This window comes from Urocitellus parryii, chromosome 3, assembly GCF_045843805.1.
Source record: "Urocitellus parryii isolate mUroPar1 chromosome 3, mUroPar1.hap1, whole genome shotgun sequence".
In the NCBI taxonomy this organism is placed as follows: Eukaryota; Metazoa; Chordata; class Mammalia; order Rodentia; family Sciuridae; genus Urocitellus; species Urocitellus parryii.
Window position 1 is genome coordinate 110,587,744 of NC_135533.1, and position 19,721 is coordinate 110,607,464.

At 41.5% G+C, this 19,721-nt stretch overlaps 1 protein-coding gene across 1 annotated transcript in view; it reads left to right on the forward strand.

Moving 5' to 3' along the window:
• Window positions 1-19,721, forward strand: part of Egfr (epidermal growth factor receptor) — a 201,972-nt gene that overhangs the window by 172,852 nt on the left and 9,399 nt on the right. The window contains exons 20-23 of the mRNA XM_026412215.2: window positions 707-892; window positions 11,593-11,748; window positions 12,696-12,771; window positions 18,209-18,355. Coding sequence (XP_026268000.2) covers window positions 707-892; window positions 11,593-11,748; window positions 12,696-12,771; window positions 18,209-18,355 — 565 coding nt within the window. The remainder of the gene's footprint in view (window positions 1-706; window positions 893-11,592; window positions 11,749-12,695; window positions 12,772-18,208; window positions 18,356-19,721) is intronic.

The following is a 19,721-nucleotide window of genomic DNA, read 5'->3' on the forward strand; positions in this document are numbered from 1 at the left end:
CATCAGGAGACTAGGGCAAGGCAATACAGACCACGTTCTTCAGAGTTGGATCTTGAGCAGCCAATGGAATCTATAGTCATCCTAGATTGAATGTCCGTTTCAGAGGCTGGAGCTGGTACACAAAAAGATGTTTTCCAATTACTCTTTGGAGAAGTGCTGTAGGCAGTGTTTCTATCCCAAATACCCTCCCATTGCTCAGTCAGGGCCAAGTTTGTTCTGTTGAAAAGAGTGGGCTTCTTGCTGGCTGGTTGCTGCGTCAGTGACTTTCCTGAACATGCTTACCATCATGTCTCATTCTGATAACGTGAGCAAGTCATTGTCCACAGTGTCCTAGTCCCAAAACTCAGGCCCTGACAGTTCATCTTTATCCTTGAGTCAGAATCTTCCTAAGGAAGATTACAGCAGTTCCCAAACATGGGGACATTAGAGTGACCCAGGTCCCTTGTTCAACCAATGTTTTGCCAATGGGAATTGTCACCTGGGTTTCTCTGTCAAGTGGAATCCCTAGATACACACAAGAGGGTCCATCTCCCACAAAGTGTCTTGTTGTTTCACAGCTCTTAAAAAATGTCTCTTACAACAGTACATATTTTGAAAATCATGCTCATGCTTTTTTTTTTTACATGGAAAAAAGGATCCATGTGTCTCTTCCTTTAGTCACTGTTAGGGAACCTTTCTGATGCCATCCTCTCTTGTTCCCTTACAGGAAGCCTATGTGATGGCCAGTGTGGACAATCCTCATGTGTGCCGCCTCCTGGGTATCTGTCTGACCTCCACCGTCCAGCTTATCACTCAGCTCATGCCCTTTGGTTGCCTCCTGGACTATGTCCGAGAACACAAGGACAACATTGGTTCCCAGTACCTACTCAACTGGTGTGTGCAGATTGCAAAGGTAAATGGAGAAGGAGCCCTGACCACCAGAGAACATGTAGAGCAGGCATCTGTCTACCTTTGAAATTAGGGCAGATATTTCCATTAAACAAGAAGTGCAGCTGTCTCAGCTTGTTGCACACTGCTCTCATCTTTCGGGAGAAATAATGATCATTAGTAAAAACACCCAAGGAAAACAGCAAGTGGGGAAATAAGGATACTGAAAAATGAGGTATTTAGTCTGCCATCCAGGGATAACTGAGCCAAGAGGATATGTGTATGTGTGTGCACTTGCAGGTTTTTCTTTATCTTAGGTTAAATTTAATGGATCAGCTTGTACACTAAATCAGTGTCATTTCCACCTGCATGTTGGAAATCTAGTCCTCCACGTGTGAACAGTTTTCTCCATTGAGTGTTCAATATGTTTGGTGTTCTTGTCCTTATTTTTTTTGGAGCTCTTTTTGGTGAACACTGTTGTGCTTTGTAGTAGAAGAGTGTGGCTTTCCTCGGTCAGGATTTGATAGCAAGGTAAGTAAACCAGGCTGAGGCCAGAAGGAGGACTTGGAACACTGGTGTGTCTGTGTAGGCAGGGCAAGTGTTATGGCACAAGGCCTGATTTACAAGTCTGAGGAGGCTGGTGGAAGAGAACAGGTGCTCCTACTACATGGAATAGGCTCCTTCAATGTCCTCCTATTGACAGGCTTGCTGCAGAGCCACAAAGGGGATGTGAAAGCACACAGTGGCCACGTGGCCCTACCTATTTGCTGTGGTCAGGCAATAAGCCAGGCATTGAGCTGTTCACAGTTCACCAAAGGACTCCTAATTTTATCTCAAACTTCTCTCAACTCCATCTACAAAAATTACTTGCACCCAAAGTGCAAAATCCTATTTTTTAATGATAATGGATGTACATTTTACACAAATGAATTTAAAGAATTTGTGGGCAGGGTCTGTCCCTGACTTGTGACATACCCCTACCTCCCACAGACAGCAGGGAAGGGTGCTTAGGGAAGTGTCAGGGACCCCTCAGGGGTACAGTGTGTCACCTAGCCAGGGCCATTTCTCACAGCGCTCCTGGTCAGTGGTAGCAGTTGTTCCTGCTAGCTTACTTATGAGAATGCCCTGAACTTGCCTCACCCAATTCTCAGCAGTTGTAAAAAATAGCACAAAACAAACAAAAGCACATTCTGGGCACACCTTTTCTGGCAGCTGCCCATAATACCACAAGACTGGCACAGGGTGAGGCTGGCTCCCTCCTGGAACTGAGGCTCTGGGCTGTGCTGGGGAAGTGGGAGGCTTCCACCCAGGATAGCCAGACAGCAGCACATCCTTCTTTGTTCCTATACTTGTGGGGTGGTGATTCTCAGTCACAGCCCCAACAGGCTCCCAGTATCCAGGGAAGTGAGAAATACTTGATCCTCTATGACCAAGTTTTTGGCATTGTCATTTTTAAACTCACAGAGGAGTTATATCATCATTATTAGACAATAGTCCAGGAGTAGGGTTGCTGTGCTTTCTTGTATTTGTGAAATGCTTGATAGTTCTGTGTCATTGTATGAAGTTGTTGAGGATGCCATGACAAATTACCACAAATTTGGTGGCTGATCACAACAGAAACTTACTCTTGTATGGTTCTGGAAGCCATAAGTCCAAGATCAAATTGTCTGAAGATCCCTGATCTCCCAAAGGTGCTAGGGGAGGTTCCCTCCTTGCTAGTCCCAGGTTGTGGTGCCACTGTATTTTCTTGGCTTATGACAACATCACTTCAGTCTCTGCCTCTGTCTTCACATGGCTTTATTTCCTACATCTCTACGTCCAAATTCTCCTCTTCTTTCTCATAGATACCAGTCACTGAACTTGAAAATTCTATGAGAGAATATCTTAAATAGTCCCAAAAACATATATGTGAGATGAAGGATATATTAACTAGCATTATTTAGTCACTTCACATATCAAAACATAATGTTATACCCCATAAATATATATATTTATTAGTCATTGGATTTAGAGACCACCCTAAGTCTGGGATGATTCTATCTTAATATCTTTAATTAGATCTCAGAAGCCCATGTCCAAATAAGATCACATTCTATGGTTCTGGGTCAACATGAAATGGGGGGTGGTCTATTCAACCCATTATAGTTGCTGATCTGGGGAGGAGGTGATTAACCCAAAGTATGTTTCACTGGGTATAGAATTATTTCTGGGAGTCTTCTCAAATGCTTACTCCTGGACCCAGGAATTCTTCCTTAAGCTTTCCTCACTGATTAGATAAGGTAGGAAATTGAAACTGTTGTGTTCCCTTCCCAGGAAATCTCCGTTACATTGTTTTATATTCTTCTTAGCACAAATCCTGCCTGAGAAGATCTGGTTTAATCTTTTAAGTTTGTGCCCAGCTGCTCCAACTGTGAGGTGAGCCCGGGCTGTGTCTCCTAGCTTGGGCAGGGCCAACCAAACCCTGCACCCTTGGGGCCAGCTCCTTCTGAATGATTCCTAATGCCCACATCACCAGGGTGTGCCAGGAGATTTAGCATAAATTCTTTAATCATCTCAGACTAATTCCCACCTCCACCAAAGCGACACTTCGTGGAGCTGAGGGTGTAGCATAGTGGAGGAGCACTTGCTTGCCTAGCATGTGCAAGGCTCTGGGTACTATCCCCAATACTGGGGATGAGAGGGGACTTTTTATGTGATGGAGAAGTGACCCTATCTTCTGTGTGAATTGCCGATGTCACCCTTTTACCTTAAAGGGCAAACAGTCTCAGTAGGTTTTCCCAGTAAAGAACAAGGCTTAAAATTTCAGTGGACTCTAATATCAAATCTTGATTTTAGCATTCATGAGCCTCGTGAGCCAGGCAAATCACTTAGTCTTTTTTGCACTCAGTCCCTTTGGCTATAAGATGGTATTCTGCCACCTCTATTTCTGGGTAGAAGGATGAGAACAGAGAGTCTCTGTGAGTCACCTGCCACAGGTTTGGATACACCTTTGATACTCAATAAATGTTCATGTCCTCCTTCAGTTTCCCGTAACTAAAGTAGGTTGGTGTCGAAGTTAAATTCTAATCTAAAATGTTGTCTTATGCTAGGTCCACATCAACTTTCATTTTATTTTAGAATAGCATCTTCTGCTCTGCATCTTTTATTATTCATGAGCTTTTTCCCTCTTTCCTTTGAAATATTACATTCCCATTTGCCTGACTACCAATGTCTGCAGAAATGGAAGTTTATTCAACCCCTAAAATCAGCTTTCTGCAAGCATGATGACAAACATACTAATCCAACAGTGTCTAAGAGAGGTGGGTCCCATTCAAGGGTGGTTTACCAAGGATACTGAACTTGAGTTTCTAGAGCCTGAAACTTTGCTGAGATAGTTTTCTATATAATATTACTCAGAATTTCCACCTGATGTTTAAAGCCACTGTTGTACTTTGCTTAGCTTTATCTTAATTTGAAATCCTTCCCTGATTGGGGCCATTAGTTCTTCATGCGTGAAAGATTTGTTTTTTGATCCACAAGGGAAACCTTATTCTGCCATATTTGAGTAGCCAGCATGGTGGAATATCTATCCCTGGAGGGAAAGAAAAGGAATGCTTTCCCAAATTATAAAGATTGGCTTTTGGATGACAATTTATCTGAGTCTTAAACAATTTTATTTTTATAAGTGTGAAGTGAAAACTACCCAGAAATACTTAGTGGCTGACCAGAAACTAAACTCCTGACATTTTCAAAGTGGAATTTATTGACTTGTAAATGTGCTGTGTTGATTCACAAAGGCATGAACTGTCTTGGGGAGTTTTCTAAATATTGATGGGAGAGCTGACCACTGTTATACAAGTTCATTGTCCTCACTAAACTGCTAAACTCCACTGGGCATAGGAAAAAGACAAAAACAGAGTTGCCATAGGGAAGAAATCAGATTAGTATTGGTGGACTGTAATAGAGCCACCCCTTGCCATATGTGGTGAAAATGGATTCCATTCTCCACTCCCCCCCCCCAAAAAAAAATCACTCTCAAAGGCTTGTGGAGATGTCACCTAATCATCCATCAGAAAGAGCAGATGTCTCAGCCTCCTGATTCATAAGCAGCTTTCACTCACTGGGAGTGAGTTAGTTGCCTAAGAAATTATGTCTATTCTCTCTAGGTGTATAAGCAAGCTAGTAAACCTCCAAATGTATTACAATCACATGGCAAAATAATGTCATGAAATTTTCTAATCCAAAAATTCTATCCTGGGCTGGGGATGTGGCTCAAGCGGTAACGCGCTCGCTTGGCATGTGCGGGGCGCTGGGTTCGATCCTCAGCACCACATAAAAATAAAATAAAGATGTTGTGCCCACCGAAAACTAAAAAATAAATATAAAAAATTCTCTCTCTCTCTCTCTCTCTCTCTCTCTCTCTCTCTCTCTCTCTCTCTTTAAAAAAAAGTTCTATCCTCAGTTCAGTTTGGCAAACACCATTACTGTACCACACCTTTCCCTGTAGAGCCCTATAGTATGCATTTTTATTGCAAAGTCCTGCAAAAATAAAACTGTTTAGACTAGCATTTTCCCAAACTCTTTTTGACAACAGAGCTATTCTATTCATCCAGATTAAGATCTCAGAGAATTGAGTTTTCAAACATGGATCTGATGCTACATTACCACAAATGATATCAGTTTAAGGCTTTTGAGACCAGCCCCTGATGAAATATGAAAGAAGGCTGGGTAGGGGGTGCAAAGGAGATGCTCGGAAAGAAACTGATTTATGGGTGTCATTCTCTGACTAGAACTTTGTATAAATACCAAATTGCACCTAGTTCAATTTATGAGGTTAAAACTTAACAGAGATTTCTAAAACTTCAGTTCAAAGGATCCATTTTACAAGTCTGGAAGATACTTAATTTGATCCCTTTCAAAAAACCCCAGGTATTTTCACTGATTACCCATTGACCGGAATTATCAGTACATGTGAGTTACTAAGAAGATAGGGCTGAGTCAGTGGTGGGTCCTCACATCCCAACAAGGAGATGAAAGGTGATTCCACTTTGATGTAACCAGAACATTACAGTCCACTTCTGCTTTGTTCTAGGTGTCATGTCGACAAAACTATGTTCAAATTACACAGTAGTCCCCTCTTCTCTGTGGGGGATAAACAAGATCCCCTGAAACTATGATTATATGCCTATGATAAAGTTTAACTTATAAATGAGGCACATTATGAGATTAATAAAAATAATAATAAAATAGAACAGTTATAACATTATACCAAATAAAAACTTATATGGATGTGGGCTCGCTCTCTCTTGAAAAATACAGGACTCCTCCTTTATCTGCAAGTTGGCTTTCTGCAGTTTTGGGTACCTAAAATTAAAAACAATGAGTTGTTTATTTTCAAAATTTTCCATTTAATATTTTTGGATTTCAGTTGACTGAAACCACAGAAAGTGAAATTGTGGTCAAGAGAGCCACATCTTGACAGAAGAACAAGGGGAGAGAGGGTAAAAATGAATGCTGTATGAAAAACTAAAAAAGAAGGAACTATATGTTCCTTTACACAGGCAGTAGTGGAGATTCCACTACATTCTACATTTTATGTTCTGTCAAGTATACAACTTCCTACACTGGTCTCAGTTAACCCCTGACCTTCACTGCTAAGATCTGCGCCCTCAACCCACAGGTAGGGTTGAGATACAGCCCTATCCCCTGACTGACAGTCTACCAGGGGGTGATTCAGCCACTGTACCTCCTGTTCCACAGAGGGCCAAAGGGGTGGTCTTGGCAAGAGCCCTTTAACCTTCAAAGCAAACATCTTGCAAGTACCTATACAACATAACAGAATGCAGGATAAAAGAGCCAGACCACTTATCCAATGATCAGATGTTTGTTATTTGAATTCTTTTTAATTTTTTTTCCTGCATTATTCCACAAAGGATTACAGCTAAACTTAAATTATCAACCTAAATGACCTTATAGTATGTCTGTAAAAGAACAAATTCACACAAAGCCACTTAAGAACATATTCATCAACTTTCATTAGTTTTTCAAATGATTTCTTAAAGCATATTCATTAGCTTTTAGATATTTTATTAAGTTATTTCTTGAGAACTTATATGCCAGTGTTAAGCATCATATGAAAGATACAAAAGTAAGATAAGACTTCTTATCTACCTAAATTTGTCAGTGAGTGAAGGACAAGGACCGCTACAGAGCAAGAGATGCAGCAAGGAATGAAGTATGTCAGAGCAGGAAAGTCAAGGGAAGGAGGCCCTTCAAGGCCACTGTGCAAGTTAAAGCAGAAGAGTTGTGACCAAGTGAACATATCCAGTTAGCCAAGTGCAGGAGCTGGGCCAGACTCCGGGAAACGAGGGGTGCACAAGCCAGACTGCCCCTCCCCTCAAGAGTCCAGAGCCCTGCAAACTAAACGACCCTGTAGACATGACTGCAAAGATCCTGACCCTGTCCTAGTGTCAACTGAGGGTGAGGACACAGAGTTGAGGAGTGCAGCAGTGGGTGAGGGTGCTTGAGAGCCGAGGGGACAGAGCAGGCTCAGTGACTGCAAGGCACTAAAGAGAGAGGGGCAGCTGAGAGACCCTGCAGGACCAAGAAGGTGGAGCTTCAGCACAACAACAAAGGCACTATGTAGGAATTCATTTGTCATTGGACATTTTTAGGAAGCATAGCAGAGTTTTGGTAGATCAAGACAGTGCTCTCATTTAAGGTTATAGCAAAAGGGATTGAGGAAAGAGGATGGATTTGGCATTTAAGAGGAAAGTATGATCATTGCTATCACCTGCACAGAACTCTTCCCTAGGTACCATCCGAGTACCCTGCATGGATAAACTCACTAATGCTCTGTCTGATTGGTCCATTCTATCCAGGGGAAGACTGAGACATGGGGCCATTAAGTAACTTGCCAACATCTCAGGCCAGTACATATGAAAATCAGGATTTGACACCAAACAGCCTTGCTCACAAGTCCTCACTCTTTCCCTGCACTTGATGTCACAGATCAGGGGACCGTCACAGGCCAGCAATCCCAGCTGTCTTCCTCTTCTGGCAGAGTAGGATTCCAGGGGTACACCACCCCTAGCCTGGAATGGGAAATTCTGACACTTTCCTGCCTCCTCGGAAGACAGGTGCTCAGTGATGCATAAGCCATGCTCTTGACTTTACAAAAAACATGTGCCCACTCCCCTTGTCCTACTTTCTGCCATTTCTGTGCTCATGAAATCCACGCTCACCGGAATTTTCCACATTGTGGTTAATAAAACAGAACAGAAATGGATCCTGTTCCAGCCTCCTCTCTGAACTCCTCCCAAGACTTGTAGGATGCTGCAGCCCTTGGGAAAACAGAGTCTTTAAAGGTCAAGCCCCACCACCCCCAGTGCTTTCTTGTTCCATAGGTACTGTGCCAGAAAAATCTTTGATATCCGTGTGAAGCATATCCCTGGCGCTGTCTTTTCTAAGTTTAAGTTCCAGTGTGGCTCTTCAAATTCCCTTTTAACCTCAGTATTTCAAAATGCATTCTAGTTTTCCTGTGGTAATTAACAAAAATAAATAGGTTAAATTCAATTAAAATGAGAAGAATCAGGAAATGAGCTTCCCCAGAGGCCCCACCGGGGCGTGTGCTGATATTACTTCCTGTGGCGTTTCTGCTTAGAGCCTGAGGGTTCATAAGTAATATCACAGACCTTATCTTTGATGGCTGGTTAAAATATAACTCTGCTGGGCACAGAGATGGCCTTTCAAACTGTCTGAGACTGTGGGACAGAGACCCATGAGTGGAGTTTTATCTAAGTTCAAATAGTCTAATCTCTTTGTCCCCAAATTGTCTCTGATTTAAGACCCTCTGGCTGATTAGCCAGAATATGTCAACAGTTCTCTCCTCCCCTTTCCCAAGCCTTCTCTGAAGACTGATGTTCTCAGAAAAGCTCACACCATGTTGAAGTTGTGCTGCTCCTTTAAATCCCTGAGCCTGAAGAGTGGGGCAGGGCTGGGGTGGAGCTCCGTTGGATTTATGAGATTCACACAATGACAGGACTTACTTTGTGGCACAGGGCCAAGGTGCGAGATTTTTGTTTTGTTTTGTTTCTGGTAGCCCAAGCAGCTTTTGGCCCAGCAGGCAAGTTTCACTCCAAGGCCCCGGCAGGGCTGTGAAGACCAAGGTCATGATGGTGGTCTTGGGAACTGAGGACTTGGTCGGTTCAGCAGCAGGCTTTGATTTCTAGAGCCCCTGGTCTCTACCAAGGTGGTCACATGTGTACCTGGACAGAAAGAGGATTCTGTTGGGGAGGTGTTTGGGGTGGCTGGCACATGGTTAGTGCTTAAAGCTGTCAGCAAATGTTATTATTCAATCATTCATTTACTCAATCATTTATTATTCCATAAATGGTTACCATGTGTCCCAGATACCAAATCTTCTGTTAAGCATTTAAGGAGACAGAATGAAAGTTAGTCCTGGTGGTTAAACCAGGCTGGAAATGCCTTCTGAAGTTCCCCCTTTGAGTTTCATGAACAACACAAAACACATACACACACACAAGAAAAAAAAATTTAAAGAGAGAGGTAAAAAGCAGTTTACTAGTCCTCTGTATAGGGCTATTACTATTACTTGCTGCTCTAGGTCTGTGCAACATCTATGCAATAGCTTCCACAGAGGAAAAATGAATGAAATAAATACAGGGTAGACAGAAATGAGACAGCAAGGGGCATTGAGAGAAAGAAAGGGGTAGAGAAGAAAGAGGGAAAGAGAACCAGTGAGCTAATACAGCCTGGAATGCAGAGGTTAGGTCTGTCCAGGCAAGCAGCCAAGCATAATTAACCCTTTTGAAGAGTTCATCATATTTAATAAGCAGAGGTCTTATTCTTTTGTAAGACACAGGGCTAGCAAAGCACAGACCATTGTCACCATCCCATAAATCAAAGGGGAGATTAAAGTGAGGAAGGAGCCAGCCTTTGAAGAGAGATCATAGCAAGAGTGACAGGAACAAAAAAAAAAAGATGAGGTCTGTGTTTGGAAATGCTTCCTCAGCTCCGAGTCCTTCCCGTTCTCTTTCCACACCCACTCTTAATTAATAATTCCTAACTTGGAAGTATATTCCAGAGAAGAAGCTTCTACCTTCTTCCTGAGAAGACATGAGTCCTGTTCATCCTTATTATCTAGCACAGGGGACACCTTAGGAAGGGAAGCATTTACATTGAACAGCATCTTAACATTTAGGAGCTTTCCAGGTAATACAAAGGAGAAGGAGTAATCCAGGTGTACCTGAGGTATGGAAAGCAGTTGATTTTTTTCCAAAAAGAGAAAAGCACTAAAGACCTCAAAACTAGCACCCAGAGAATAATTCCTGGTGCATCTTTGTGAGGTACTACTTTCAGAGGATGGCTGGTTTTGTCCTAGAAAGAATTTTTTAATTTTACTCTTCTGTCAAGTCAGTTAATAATTTCCCACTTAGGCTCTATACAAAAATACGAAGAATTTGCCAGAAAATGTAAGAAAACATTCTTGTCTACAGGTATTCCCTGCAGCTGCTCTAGAGTGGAGATGCCTCCCTAGCTACAAAACACCAGAGTAAAGCAGAGTTTGTTAAACCCATTCATTTCCATTTGGTGCACTTCAGCCAGCACTTCTGTGCTGAAGCACCAGCTCTGTGCTGAAGAGTTCATGATCGTCAGCCAGAAAGGAAGGGGGAAATGCAGCCGACTCTTCTGGCTAAAGAGAAGGGAGGTGTATTTATGAGTAAGTGGGGGAGGCCGTGGAACAAGCAACATGAGATGTCTGCAGGCTTGACCACCTCCCAGCTTTTGCCTGCCAGTATGGCCCTGCACAGGGAAGGTGGGCTGCCAACCTCACAACAGACTGGAGCTCAGTGAGGCCCAAAGGAGCTTGGCTCTGCTGGGAAGTTGTCAAACAAGAAATAGAAGCCAGAAGTAGCCCCCATCTGCCAGCAAGCATAGAGGTGCATAAGACAAGGACACCAGAAGGCTCGTGGGTAAGAACAGTAGTTGAGGGATAATGTCTCTAGAATTCACTTTGTGTTGGGTGCTATGCTAGATGCATTGCAAGTATTACTATTTTTTTAGCAGTGATTTTGACTATAAAAGAATTGTGGAGGCAGCCAAGGAATTAGTAGGGAATAGTACCTTGCAGAAGAATATTCAATATCCATGTGGTTTCAATTTAAAATCAAATAAACCTGGATAAAAATTTTTTTCACTGGCAGATTGTGTATGATAGTTCAGGAAAGCATGAGAAAAGCATGACTTAAATCCATCCAGAAACTCTGCTTTACCCCAGCCTATTGAGGTTGGCATCTTCCTCCTTGCTGTGAAGATAAGCTGCATGCAGGGAAGGTAAAGCCTGGCAGATGGAATGGTTGGCAAGTTCCACAGCAAGTGCCAAGACCCATTCTCCACCTGACAGCTGAGCTTGTGCTCAGTCACTGGCCTCTTCTATTTGTAACTTGAGTGATCAGATGGAGAAAAAGTAATAATCTGCAGCTAGTTAAAACTTTCTTTTCTTGACTTTTCATTTATTCAATAGATAGCTTCTAACATTTACCAGCCACAAGTATCTGTGTCCTGCATTCAGAAGTAGGAAGACAGACTCAAACCCAGTCCCTGGCATCAAGAAGTGTGTTATGACCTTGACATTAAGTTCAGATGCATGAGGACCATCTTCCCATTACACTGGTCATCTCATAAACAATTCACTGTCTCACTGCAGAATCCCTTGTGTTTCAGGGCATGAACTACCTGGAAGACCGGCGCTTGGTGCATCGTGACCTGGCAGCCAGGAATGTCCTAGTGAAGACACCACAGCATGTCAAGATCACAGATTTTGGACTGGCCAAATTGCTTGGGGCTGAGGAGAAAGAATACCATGCAGAGGGAGGAAAGGTAAGGAACTGACTTGTAGATCAGGGAGCATTTTCCTGATAACAGAGACTGGGATCTCAACTGATGTAGGGGATATTTGCCAACATTCTGGGTGAGGTCTCAGCACCACCACAGGCAACTGGGTCTAGCCTGGGTCTTCTGCTTTGGGAGTGGGGTTTGCCTGCAGAGGGAACAAAGATGTTTCTGACATGGTCAGAGGATATAGTCATCAGCATCTCCAGGCGATCATTAACAAAGGTTAGTTCTCAACCGCTCCCTTCAGGACTTAAGCACCCTTCAAAAGAACAGCTGGGAAATGCCACAGCTAATTTGGTGGCACACTGCTGTTGAGAATGTCTCAGAAGTATAAAAAGCTGTCCTCCCTATGTTCTTGTGAGAGCTCCCATGGATCTCTGTGACTTTTGCATAGAAGTGACATTGAGTATATGCTCCTTGCCCTCCATCTGGCTTAGGATGGGTTGTCACAACATTGTCACAACATTGAGAGATACATGTTCTCACACAGGTCCCCCTCCTAGTGGGGACACATATAGCCACACCTCAGCTATATTAGCTGTACCTTTCTTGAGTTTCACCCTGACCTGCATAACTCCAGGCAGTCATCAACCTTGTGACATTGGTCCCTGAAAAAGCACCCAAATGCTGAGTAGCTATGATCACTGTCCACTACCAAGGTCCCCAGCTTACCAGAATTGCCAGTGGCCCCAAAGGTCCTTCGCTGGAGCATTCCTGAAGCCAGCTCTGAGGGGGTACCAGAGTAACCCTGTTCATTGGTGGATTTAAAATCTCTTCTTGCTGGGAGGCAGCCTTTGGCCTGAAGTCCCAGTCAGGAAAGGTAGCCTGGCTTCTCCACTTAGTCATTTGTAATTACTTCTAGTGTGATTTAATTTTGTTCAACAGAGAGAAGCTAATAGTAGTCTTAATGCTTTATCTCTCATCATCTGAAGGTGCCTATCAAGTGGATGGCTTTGGAATCAATTTTACACCGAATTTATACCCACCAAAGTGATGTCTGGAGCTATGGTGAGTCAAAATCCTGATGCTAATGAATTTGTGCTAAGGCTAAGCCGGGTTTTGTTGTTTGTTAGTTTACAGTATAAGCTCTGACATGCAAGTGTTTTCTTTTAAGATAATGACTAATAATAACATGATAGTTGCTCTCTATTATACTGAGAAAATCCAACAAAGGAAATTTAGTCTACTGGAATAAATGTAACTACAGAAATCAATAAATTCATGTGGCAGAGAGAGGGTCATAGGAGGGGCAAAGAACTGGAACTTAGAACATGCCTGTACCTATGAAGTCAAACAAAAAGTGACTTCATGCTATGAATTCGGGGGGTTTTCCCACATTTTGGGGGAGGGACACGGGAGATTGAACTCAGAAGCATTCAACCACTAAGCCACATCCCCAGCCCTATTTTGTATTTTATTTAGAGACTGAGTGTCACTGATTTGCTTAGTGCTTCACTGTTGTTGAGGCTGTCTTTGAACTTGGGATCCTCCTGCCTCAGTCTCCCAAGCCTCTTGATTACAGGCATGTGCCACTGCATCCAGCTTTTCCCACATTTTTATTAGTGCATTTAGTTGGACATGATGGGATCTGTTTTTACATATTCATACGATATACAAATATGTTATAATTTGGCCAATATCAATTCCCAGCACTTGCTCCTGCCTTCCCTACCTTTTACTTCTTGGTCCCTCTCCTCTACTGGTCTCCCTTTGATTTTTAGGAGATCCACTCCTACCTTTCTCTTCCTGTTTACTCTCTAGCTTTAATATATGAAAAAAAAGCATACAATCCTGGACTTCCTGCATTTGACTTATTTCACTTAACATGGTGGTTTTAGTTCCATCCATTTTCCTGCAAATGCCATAATTACATTTTCCTTTATGTATGAATAAAATTCCAGTGTTTATATATACCACATTGTCTTTATCCATTCATCCATTGATGGACACCTAGGTGGGTTCCATAGTTTGGCTACTATGAATTGTGCTGCCATAAACATGAATATGCATGTATCACTGTAGTAAGATGATTTAATTCTTCAGAGTAAATACCAAAATGTGATGTAGCTGGGTCATATGGTTGTTCCATGCCTGATCTTTTAGGGAATCTCCATACAGATTTCCATAGTGGTTGTATTGATTTACAGTCCCACCAACAGGGTAAAAGTATTCCTTTGTCTGCATATCCTCTCCAGCACTTACTATTTTTTATATTCTTGATGACTGCCATTCTGATTGATATGAGATGAAATCTCCCTGTAGTTTTGATTTGCATTTCCCCAGTGGCTAATGATGTTGAACATTTTTTTCACGTACTGTTAGCCATTTGTTTTTCTTCTTTTGATAGTTTGTTTACTTCATTTGCCCATTTATTAATTGAGTCATTTGGGTTTTTTGGTGTAAAATTTTTGAGCTCTTTATGTATTGTAGATATTAATCCTCTATCAGAAGAGTAGCTAGCAAAGATTTTTCTCCCATTCTGTAGGTTCTCTCTTCGCATTCCTAATTTTTTCCTTTGTTGTGCAGAAGCTTTTTAATTTGATGCCATTTTACTTATTAACTCTTGGCATTTTAATGAGCTTTAGGGGTGCTGTTGATAAAGTCATTGCCTGTGCCTAAAAGCTGGAGTGTTGACCCTTATTTTGAGTTGCATAGTTTCTGGTATAATTCTGAGGGCTTTGATCCATTTTGAGTTTGATTTTTGTGCAAAGTAAGAGATAGGGTTTAGTTTCATTCTTCTAAATATGGATAACCAGTTATCCCTTTTTAAGTATTTGTTTATAAGGCTGTCTTTTCTCAATGTATATTTTTGGTACCTTTGTCAATGAGCAGATGACTGTAGATATATGGGTTTTTCTCTGTCTTCTCTTCTGCACTATTGATCAATGTGTCTGCTTTTATCATGCAGTTTTTGTAACTATAACTCTGTACTATAATTTGATATAATTATTTTTTAATATTTCATTTTATTTCTATGTGTTGCTGAGCATCGAACCCAGTGCCTCTTGCATATTGGGCAAGTGCTCCACCACTGAGCACAACCCCAGCCCAAATTTAATATAATTTGAAGTCAGGCATTCTGATACCTCTGGCATTGTTCTCTTTTTTAAAAATATAATATATTTTTTAGTTGTGGATGAACCTTTATTTTTATTTACTTATTTTTATGTGGTGCTGAGAATCGAACCCAGTGCCTTACACATGATCGCATGCGCTCTACCACTGAGCCACAACCCCACCCCCATCTGGCATTGCTCTTTGGGCTCAAAATTGCTTTGGCTTTTCTGTCTTTTATTCTTCCAAATGAATTTTAGGACAGTTTTTTCTATTTCTGTAAAGAATACCATTGGTATTTTGATGGGGATTGCGTTGAATCTGTATATTGCTTTTGGTAGTACTCATGCCATAAATTTGAAGTGAACTAAAGAAAGGCAACAAACAAGGTTTCACGGGAAAGGGTTTCTCAGTAGAGAAATAAGCTTTTCTGATGAACTGACTCTGTGGCTGTTATTTCATGTAGTGAACGGTGGTCTTTTCATATCTGAGAGAATGGCTCCACAAACATGTACATGAGGATGTCTATGGGCAGGAAAAAAAAAGAGGGGGGGATAGTTACTGCTTCTCCCTCTGGTGAGAACCATCTCCCAGGACCTGATTCTGTTTCCTTCTCTGAATCCCAGTGTAGCCATGCCAGGCCCTGCTCCATCCACACAGGTACTACCTCTTCCCAAACCTGCCTTTTATGTTCTTACTTTGTCCTGAGGCCATGAGGGCCTTACCTGTTAAGAAATGGTCACTGACCCATGTCATTGGCAGCTGTATCAAGCACCAGTCATCTGTTATCACACTTGGTCCTCAAGTTTCACCCAGCAATCCACAGAAAGGCCAGAAAACACCTTATTATCTACCTTTATTTATAAAGTGTCAGCTACACCCAGTTATTTACAACAACAGGGTGGAAGGAAAGAATCTCCCACCTCTATTGAAATATAAATTTGGGGAGAGTGATAGTGAGACAAATTTCCAAAGAAAACTTAGTCATTATCACAAAAGCGAAATAATTCAGATTAGTAATTTTTCTTTTAGCAATTTTACTTTTCCTATAGTGTTATTAACTTGATGATTTCCAAATACGTAACTTTTTTCTCTTTATGATTTCATGAGTATCTTTTCTATTAGAATGGAAGTTTTTCAAAGGCAGAGATGTTTGTCCATGAATGGATAAGTGAATTTTGATATATACTCATGAGCTGGGTTTCCTCAGTTAGTGAAATAGAAAAGGAAATAAGGCTCTCCTCATACCTTGTTGCTTTAAGCACTTTTCAAGATATGTCTTCTCCCCAAGAGGCAACCCCTGGGTCCTGGCCCTGATCACTCCACCATCCCCATATGAATCTGGCCCCTGCTTCCCCCAAGGAAAGCACAGAAGTAGCTCTTGTTTGTCTTCTCTGCACATTTTACACCCTCGCCTCTACTCTTTTTCACTGTATCAGGCTTTTACTTCTCTGTTTATCATCCTTCTTTGCTTTTCAAAATAAAATCTGAACTCCTAACCATAGCCCACCAGACCATAAATGATCTAGACCTCAGTTTTGCCTGTCCCACGCAGCCATGGTATATGCTTGCCCTCTAGTATGTGCCAACTCAGTCCCATTTGGACCACACTTGTCACATAAATGAGAACTCTCTTGAATTCAGCGACTTAGTGTCTTCCAGTGATCACAAGTAGTTTCAGAAAGTCAAAGCAATCATGCATCTTTAATTGTGTGATTATAATCTGCTGTCGCTGGCAGTACACAGGAGATATTAGACCATGAACCTGAGTTTTCAGTTTAAAAACCATATTCAGGGGCTGGGGATGTGGCTCAAGTGGTAGCGTGCTCACCTGGCATGTGTGGGGCACTGGGTTTGATCCTCAGCACCACATAAAAATAAAATAAAGATATTGTGTCCAGCTAAAAATAAAAAATAAAAATATTAAAAAAATATTCAGTCACTCTACTCTTCAGTCTCTAGTTAAGGCAAAATATTCATTTTAATAAATTTGGGGCATAGTGTGTTTTATTAAGGAGTTCAAGAGAGGGAATTCGCACAGCCTCCTGTTCTTCATGATCTACCACCCATTACCCCACTCCCCAACCTTATCAATTGTTCTCAAACCTAAAAACTGGCCTTCCCACAAGAATTCATTGTGCATATTTAAATGGGAATTGGTGGGACAGTTTGAGAATCTTTTATCTGAAATTCTTGGGACAAGAAGTGTTTCAGATTTGGGGGCTTTTTAAATTTAGGGATTTTAAAAAATATTTTTTAGTTGTTAATAGAACTTTATTTCATTTATTTATATGTGGTGCTCAGAATCAAACCCAGTACCTCACACATGCCAGGCAAGTGCTCTATCGCTGAGCCATAGATAGCAACAGGCAAAAATTTGGGAATATTTACATAGACTTCACAAGTGGAGCATCCTTAATCTGAAAATCCAAAATCATTGAAATACTCCAAAATCCAAAATTTCTGAGGATTATGTCAGTGCTCAAAACATTCCAGATTTCAAAGAAGTTGGCTTTTGAATTTTTGAAGTGGGGATGTTTAACCTCAATGTCTGCAGAGAACAAGTCTGGAAAAAATGGGTCATTAGACTAGCTGGAGGCTAGGACACACTGCCAGGGTCCTGTGGCTGTTCAGAACCCAGAGCTCATCTGAGAACACTGACTCCAAAATTGACACTGCTTCAGTTTATTTTAATCATGATTGTTGATTGGCTTTGAAACAGAAATTGTGATGTTTTTGTGTTTATCAAAAGGAGTATAAGGCTGGTGCTGTAGCTCAGTGATAGAGCGCTTGCCTAGCATGTGAGGGCACTGGGTTCCATCCTTATCACCACATAAAAATAAATAAATAAAATAAAGGTATTATGTCCATCTACAACTAAAAATATTTCTTTAAAAAAGGAGTATAGGCTTTTCTGGGTTTTTTATTATTATTTAGAAACATGCAGTTTACAACCTTTTTCAGAATTTCCATCTTTAGAGTTCCACAGGTACAAGGTTCGGGGGTAGATGTGTGAGTGTGTGACTCCTACTCCCCAGCAGGATCACTCTTGTGCAGCCAGAATCATCTTTGTCGTCTTCAGTGTGTTTACTGAGGCTTATTTACCATTCATAGCTCAGTTACTATTTGCAAGCATTGTGCTAAACATTTCAGTTATATGTCTTACTTGATCCTCCTGACCATCTTATGAGACTAATGCCATTATTATCCCTCTTGATATACAGGTAAACTGAAGCTTCCAGCAGTTAAGCAAATTGCCCAATGCTATTGAAACATAAGTTTTTCAACCCTGAGAAATAGTAAGCAACAATGACAACTGAAGACAACTAGATGTTATGATTCTTGTTGACTCACAATGCAACTGCTTTTTTTTCTTGTTTCATCTGCTCAGGAGTCACTGTTTGGGAGTTGATGACTTTTGGGTCCAAGCCTTATGATGGAATCCCTGCAAGTGAGATCTCATCCATCCTAGAAAAAGGAGAGCGCCTTCCACAGCCTCCCATCTGCACCATTGATGTCTACATGATCATGGTCAAGTGTGAGTGACCGGGGTGACCATCCATACCCGCCCGTAGCTGAACCTGGGCACTCAGAGCACCTGCTGCTCTTGGCCAAATAGCTCAGGCTTTTTATTTCCTGAAGAAATGTTATCACATTCTTTGAGGCAGGCATCCAAGTCCAGAAACATCTGTAAAGCATTCTTCAAAAAACACTTCTTTGGGGCTGAGGTTGTGGCTCATTGGTAGAGCACTTGCCTAGCATGTGTGAGGCACTGGGTTCAATTCTCAGCACCACATACAAATTAATAAATAAAAAGGTCCACCAACAACTAAAAACAAACAAACAAAAAAACACACTTCTTTGACTCAGTGAGCAGTGTGACCTAACATATGCACATATTTGCAAGCAAATAAATAAAATGGAAGATTTTCATAAGCCATTACAGCAAAATACTCCCTTCCCTAAGTTGCTCAAGGAAATGCAGAGCTGTCCAACATTTTGAAGCCTGTTACCAGAGAGACTGCATGTTTTTAAATGCCCAACAATGAGTAATCACATAAGGCTGATAGAATCAACATTTCTGCATTAGATTAAATCTTTGAAACAGCAGATTTATGTGAGGTCTTCTGTCTATAGCATTTAAACATCTTAATAGAAATAAGAGTGTGTGATTTGATTGGTGCTTTTATTCTACCAGAATCACAAGTGAACTGGGCTCTGAAGGTAACATCACATGTGTGATAAGCGTTTGCATAAGAGGAGGCCCAGGGAATCTGAGGAAGACAAGATAATGTAAATATTAATGCCTTTCTGAACTTTAGACCACAGAGTTAACCTATTTTCACCGCCTCAGTTTGGGCTGAGGAAGCTGGAACCCAGAGAGGTCACAGGATTTGTCTAAGGTCACATAGCAGACTGACCTAAAAATAGCTTGACATCCTGCTAATGGAAAATAAATATGAACCCTCAAGAGGCATGAGGATTTCCAAGTAGACAGCCTTGCCTCCAGCTTTCTGAATCTAGATTTCGATAGTTGTATTATCCAGTGCACCAGTGTGATTGCCAAAAGCATGCTTCTGTGGAGGGCACTGGCATGGGCAGAGCCCTGGGTGTGATCCTCAGCACTGGAAAAAATATAAATTATCAACAGAAAGGCACTGAGACAGCCAGTCTTGTCCCTTGCATGAATGGTGACTGAGTGTGGAATATAATGAAAGCTTCAGGGTGGAGAAGTCTCAACTCTAAGTTCTGCAAAGCCTTGTTATATCTCTGAATTGAAAAACTACTGAGAGTGACTGTTGAGTCAGTCCTTAGTCAAGACACGCAGGCACCCTACTGTCAGAGTAGGTCACAGATAGCAATTGCACACCACAATGCTTTTCCATCACTGAAGGTGATAATAC